Source organism: Malus sylvestris, chromosome 17, assembly GCF_916048215.2.
Source record: "Malus sylvestris chromosome 17, drMalSylv7.2, whole genome shotgun sequence".
Classification (NCBI taxonomy): Eukaryota; Viridiplantae; Streptophyta; class Magnoliopsida; order Rosales; family Rosaceae; genus Malus; species Malus sylvestris.
Genome location: NC_062276.1, coordinates 30,858,032 through 30,864,192, shown reverse-complemented (window position 1 = coordinate 30,864,192; position 6,161 = coordinate 30,858,032). Strand labels below are relative to the sequence as shown.

The 6,161-nt window shown below is 40.2% G+C and overlaps 1 protein-coding gene across 1 annotated transcript; it reads right to left on the bottom strand.

Annotated features, from left to right (window-relative positions):
• Positions 1-488: 488 nt before the first annotated feature.
• LOC126611963 (uncharacterized) lies at positions 489-5,275 on the bottom strand. The gene is made up of 3 exons (XM_050280265.1): positions 4,091-5,275; positions 1,623-3,184; positions 489-1,103 (listed from the first exon to the last, which is right to left on the bottom strand). Exons 1-3 carry the CDS (start codon positions 5,229-5,231, stop codon positions 489-491), a joined length of 3,318 nt encoding a protein of 1,105 aa, XP_050136222.1. The 5' UTR covers positions 5,232-5,275.
• Between the last annotated feature and the right edge of the window lie 886 nt (positions 5,276-6,161).

The window sequence follows — 6,161 nt, the reverse complement described above, 5'->3', positions numbered from 1 at the left end:
ATATATTTCCACCCCCAAACTTAATTATAGCATTGCCCCCAATGATAATGAAATGAATTTTGAACAATAAACATAAAAATGGAAGGAAAGAAATACAAAATGAAATCAATACACATAAAGAAAAGGAAAGAACACACCAATTTGTGTAGGCGAGGAGAGCAGCAGTAAAAATGCATTTTTGTTCCATGATAGAATTCCAAATCATCCCCAAACTTGTTTCAACACGTTCCATTATGCATAACAAATGTGTGAGTAACCCGTGGGATTAAGAAACTTTGCAAGAAGTTGTGGTAGAGATTTGCAAAATCATTACCTGCATAAGGAAGCAAAAGTAGGACTTAAACACACAAACCAGAAAACAACAGAAAAATAGAACAAAAACATTTAAAATTATTCAAACTAAAGATGAAAGATAGAAAGCTTGGGTTGCCTCCCAAGAAGCGCTTTTAGTTACTGTCTAGAGCTAGACATTCTGTTGGCAGTTTGATTCAAATAACAGGTTCCTTCAAAGTGATGGAATCCTTGGCAATATCATATGGAGACTCCTTGTATAACTTCAAGCGATGTCCATTAACTTTGAAGACAAAACCAGTTTGCATGTTTTGGATATCCACAGCCCCATGAAGATGGACCTGTACAACACGATATGGACCATTCCAACGTGATTTGAGCTTTCCTGGGAATAGTTTCAGTCTCGAATTAAAAAGCAAAACCTTTTGACCCGGTTGAAACTCTTTACGAAGGATGTGAGCATCATGAAATTTCTTGGTCTTATCCTTGTAAATCTTTGCATTCTCATAAGCATCATTCCTTATTTCTTCCAGTTCATTCAACTGCAGCTTTCGCTTCTGTCCCGCTGCTTGGTAGTCAAAATTGAGGTGCTTAATAGCCCAATATGCCTTATGCTCAAGTTCCATAGGTAGATGGCAAATTTTCCCATACACCAAACGAAAAGGAGACATCCCAATTGGTGTCTTATAAGCTGTCATATATGCCCACAAAGCATCAGTAAGCTTTAAACTCCAATCCTTTCGAGATGAACTGACAACTTTCTCAAGAATCCTCTTGAGCTCACGATTAGATACTTCAACTTGTCCAGATGTCTGTGGATGGTATGGGGTGGCTATGCGATGATGAATATGATACTTGGCACAAAGGGCAGCCATGGTGCAGTTTAAGAAATGCGTACCTTCATCACTGATGATAGCACGAGGTACTCCAAATCGGGGAAAAATAGTATTCTGCAAGAAACCGAACACCACAGAACTTTTGCATGTTGGAGAAGCTATTGCCTCCACCCACTTAGAGACATAATCAACCGCTACCAAGATGTAAAGATTGCCATGTGAAGAAGGGAAAGGTCCCATGAAGTCTATACCCCAAACATCAAATAGTTCAATCACCAAAATACTTTGTTAAGGCATCTCATTTCTCTGAGAAAGATTTCCAACTCTTTGACACTTATCACAAGCCTGGCAGCAGAGGTATGCATCTTTGAATAAAGATGGCCAAAAGAAACCACTCTGTAAGATCTTGGTCGCTGTCCTTCTTGGTCCAAAATGACCACCACATGCATAGTGGTGAGCAAACTTCAAAATGCTTTCTTGTTCTTCTAAGGGGACACACCGACGAATGATTTGATCTTGGCAATGCTTGAAAAGGTATGGCTCATCCCAAAAGTAGTGTTTTACAGTGGAAAGGAACTTCTTCCTTTGTTGGTAGCTAAACTCTGATGGTATTTCTCCAGATGCCAAATAATTTGCGATGTCAGCATACCATGGTACTTGATGAGTAACCGCTAGAAGTTGCTCTTCTGGAAAGCTCTCTTGCAGGGGCAATGAATCTGTCTCATCAGTGCTTGCATTTACTAATCTTGAGAGATGATCCGCCACAACATTCTCACGTCCCTTTTTATCTTGGATCTCCAAATCAAACTCTTGCAAGAGAAGGACCCATCGAAGCAATCGTGGTTTGGCCTCTTTTTTAGACAATAAGTACTTGAGAGCAGAATGATCAGAATACACAATAACTTTAGCACCAACTAAGTACGATCGAAACTTTTCAAGAGCAAATACCACTGCAAGTAATTCTTTTTCTGTAGTGGCATAATTCAGCTGAGCATCATTCAAAGTGCGGCTGGCATAATATATAACATGGGGGAGCTTGTCATGTCGCTGACCAAGGACAGCACCCACAGCGTAATCGGAAGCATCGCACATGAGCTCAAAAGGAAGGGTCCAATCTGGAGCTGTTATAATTGGGGCTGATGTGAGAAGATCCTTCAATTTGTTGAAAGCATCATGACAATCTGCATTAAAATCAAAACAAGCATCTTTAGCAAGTAAATTACAAAGAGGACGACTAATTTTGGAAAAATCCTTAATGAATCTTCGATAAAAACCAGCATGTCCCAAGAAAGATCTCACATTCTTCACAGAAGTTGGTGGTGGTAATTTGGCGATCACCTCAATCTTTGCCTTGTCGACCTCTATTCCTTTGCTTGAAATTAGATGTCCTAGCACAATGCCATGCTTAACCATAAAATGGCATTTCTCCCAATTTAACACAAGATTAGTCTCCCTGCATCTTTCCAAAACCAAAGACAAGTTATCCAAACATATATCGAAAGAATTACCAAAAACAGAAAAGTCATCCATAAAAACCTCAACAATATTTTCAACCATTCCAGAAAAAATACTCATCATGCATTGTTGGAAAGTGGCAGGGGCATTGCACAATCCAAATGGCATTCGTCTGTATGCAAATGTACCAAAAGGGCATGTAAACGTTATCTTCTCTAGATCCTCAGAGGCAATTGGAATTTGGTTGTACCCTGAATAACCATCTAAGAAACAATAGAAAGAATGACCAGCTAGTCTCTCGAGAATCTGATCAATGAACGGCAGCGGAAAATGATCCTTTCTAGTGCTGTTATTGGGCTTTCTATAGTCAACACACATTCGCCATCCGGTGGTCATCCTTGTAAGCACAAGCTCGTTGTTATCATTCTTCACCACAGTAATACCAGCTTTCTTTGGAACCACCTGAGTCGGGCTCACCCATTTACTATCCGAGATTGGATAAATAATACCTGCATCAAGCAACTTCATCACCTCAACTCTTACAACTTCCTTCATGATCAGATTTAGACGTCTTTGAGCTTCAGCAATTGGTTTAGTCCCAGCTTCCATAAAAATTCTATGCATGCACAAAGCTGGACTAATACCCTTTATGTCAGCAAGTGTCCACCCCAGAGCATCTTGATACTTGCGAAGAACTCTTAGTAATTTTTCTTCCTCCGTGTCATTAAGATCAGCAGCAACACGCAAGGTCTCATTCACCCCGAGATGAGCATACTTGAGGTGGCTCGGCAGTAGCTTGAGCTCTAACTTCGGAGCTTGCTCACTTGAAAGAAGAAGGGGCTGCTTAGGTACTCCAAGGCTTTCATAAACATGTCGCCACCTTGGATTATGAATTGGTGCACTATCCAATGCAGCAATGACGTCCACCACATTTTCTTCCATAGATAAAGTAGCATCATGGTTGGTGAGGCAAGTTAACAGCTCATCATTAGATGATCGTCAGGCAAAGTTTGCATGCACAATCCCATCCAAAACATCAACACGAAAACACTTTTCAGGTTCGAAAGGACGTTTGACAGCTTCAAAGAGTTTGAATACAACTGACTCTACTTGCACTCTTAAGGTTAAAGTACCTGCTTCCATATCAATAAGTGTCCGGGCGGTGGCCATGAACGGTTGGCCTAAAATGAGAGGCACTTCCTTGTCTTCCTCCATGTCAAGTACAATGAAATCAGCTGGAAGATAGAATTTATCCACTTTAATAATCACATCTTCCAGAATACCCAAAGGATAGGTCACGGACCTATCTGCCAATTGAAGACTCACAGATGTGGGCTTGAGTTCTCCTTCACCTAATTTTTGAAAAACAGAATAAGGCATAAGGTTAACACTTGCTCCTAAATCAATCAATACTTTATGAAAATCAAGACTACCAATAGTACAAGAGATAGTGAAACTCCCCGGATCTTTCTTCTTGGGTGGTAGCTTATGTAAGAGGACAGCACTACATTGCTCAGTTAAAATCACCTTCTCGTATTCCAAGAACTTTTTCTTTTTAGAACATAGCTCCTTCAGAAATTTGGCATATGATGGGATCTGTTTAATAGCATCTAATAGAGGCAAATTAATTTGAACCTTAGCCAACGTCTTCATGAATTCAATGCATTGTTGATCCTTGGAACGTTGTTGCTGCCTTTGTGGAAATGGCAAAGGTGGCTTGTATGGTGGCTTGTCAGAAGGTGCAAATAAACTACCAAGGCCTTTTTCTTTGTTTGTATCAAAGTTGGGTTGAGATTGCATTTTGTCACTTGCACTAGGATCTGGAATACCTGCTGCAGAAATAGCCTCTGACCGAGACTTTGTAGCTAACGGTGCACTTTCAGTAAGCTCTTCTTCTTCCACTTCGGCTTCATGATGCACCATTTCTCTGTTGTCATAACTCTTGCCACTTCTTAATGTCCGTATTACTTTGCAATGCTCCATCCCTCTTGGATTTTGCTCAGATTGGCTCGGGAACTTTCCTTTCTCTCTTTCATTGAACATGGTAGCAAGCTGTCCAACTTGACTCTCCAAATTTCCCACTGATGCCGTGAGATTCTGAATGCTAGTTTGTGTGGATTGGACAAAATTGTTGGTGCTATTAGAGATAGCAGACATATGTTGAGCTAGCTGTGACATTTGGTCTTCAAGAGATGGTTTCTTAGTCTCACTAGTTGATTGGTAAGACTGTTGGTATTGACGTGGCTGTTGGTTACCACCCCAACTGAGATTGGGGTGGTTCTTCCACCCAGGATTATATGTATTGGAATAAGGGTCACTTCTGGGTCTAATGAAATTATTCACCATATTCACATGCTCTTGCACAAGCTCAGGATAGCTATCCTTGTTGGGGCATTGAGTGATGTCATGAGTTGTCTCACTACACATGATGCAAGCTTCCTGGGCATTGGGCATGGAAGAGACCTGCATTAAGGCAGCAAACTTGGCATTAAAATTCTTTTCCATTTTAGCAATTTGAGCAGAAACATTAGGAGAACTCTGAGAAATCACAAAAACTCCCCTCTTTTGTGTTTGTTCTTCTGTCCATTGTTGGGATTCAGAAACCATCATATCAAACAACTCAAATGCTTCCCTTGCAGATTTTGACATTAACGACCCTCAAGCAGATGCATTCACTTGACTCTTGGTGGTGGCATTGAGACCATCATAAAATATGTTCATTTGAAGGTTAGAATCAAACCCAGCATTAGGACATTTTGTGTACATCTCATTATACTCCCAAGCTTCATGGAAAGACTCGTTTGGTTTTTGAGCGAAAGCCAATATCTCTTTCTTGAGTGCAAGAGTCTTGGAAGAAGGAAAAAACTTATTGAGAAATTTTTCTTGCAATTTTGTCCATGTTGTAATGCTATTGGCAGGCAGAGAATGCAGCCACGCCTTGGCTTTGTCCTTCAAACAGAACGGGAACAAGCGTAACTTGATAGCTTCAGAAGAGAAACCTCTGATTATGGTGTTGTCACATGCCTCAATAAAATCAGCCAAATGCATGTTGGGATCACTGTTTGGCAACCCATGAAAGGATGGCAATATGTTGAGGATGTGAGGTTTGATTTCAAAGGTTGTCCCATCTTCCACATCTGGATATATAATGCACCTTGGCACTGCATTGATTCTCGCTGCCAATGAATTCCTTAAAGGTTGACCTGCTGCAGGTAAGGCTAGGGCCATGTGTGCAACTGGTGCCAAAGGTTGGAAAATAGATGTGCTGCTCTCAGGATCACGGAACAAATCCTTAAGAAAAGTATCACCAAGGTTGGAATCTTGTGCTAAATATTTTTCTCTAGCTAACTTCCTTGCACTTCTCTCTGGTTCAGGGTCGTAAGGAATAAGCACTTGATTCTTGGACGTTGTTCCAATCACCATATACTACACCTGAACAAACAACAGAAATATTAAGCCAAAAAATAAATAAAAATAAAAATAAAAGTAAAATAAAATAAAACTTAACAGAAGCTAACTAAACAACAAAAAGGAAAAGAAAGTAAGTAAACCTAGATGAATTAAAAACACAATTTATGC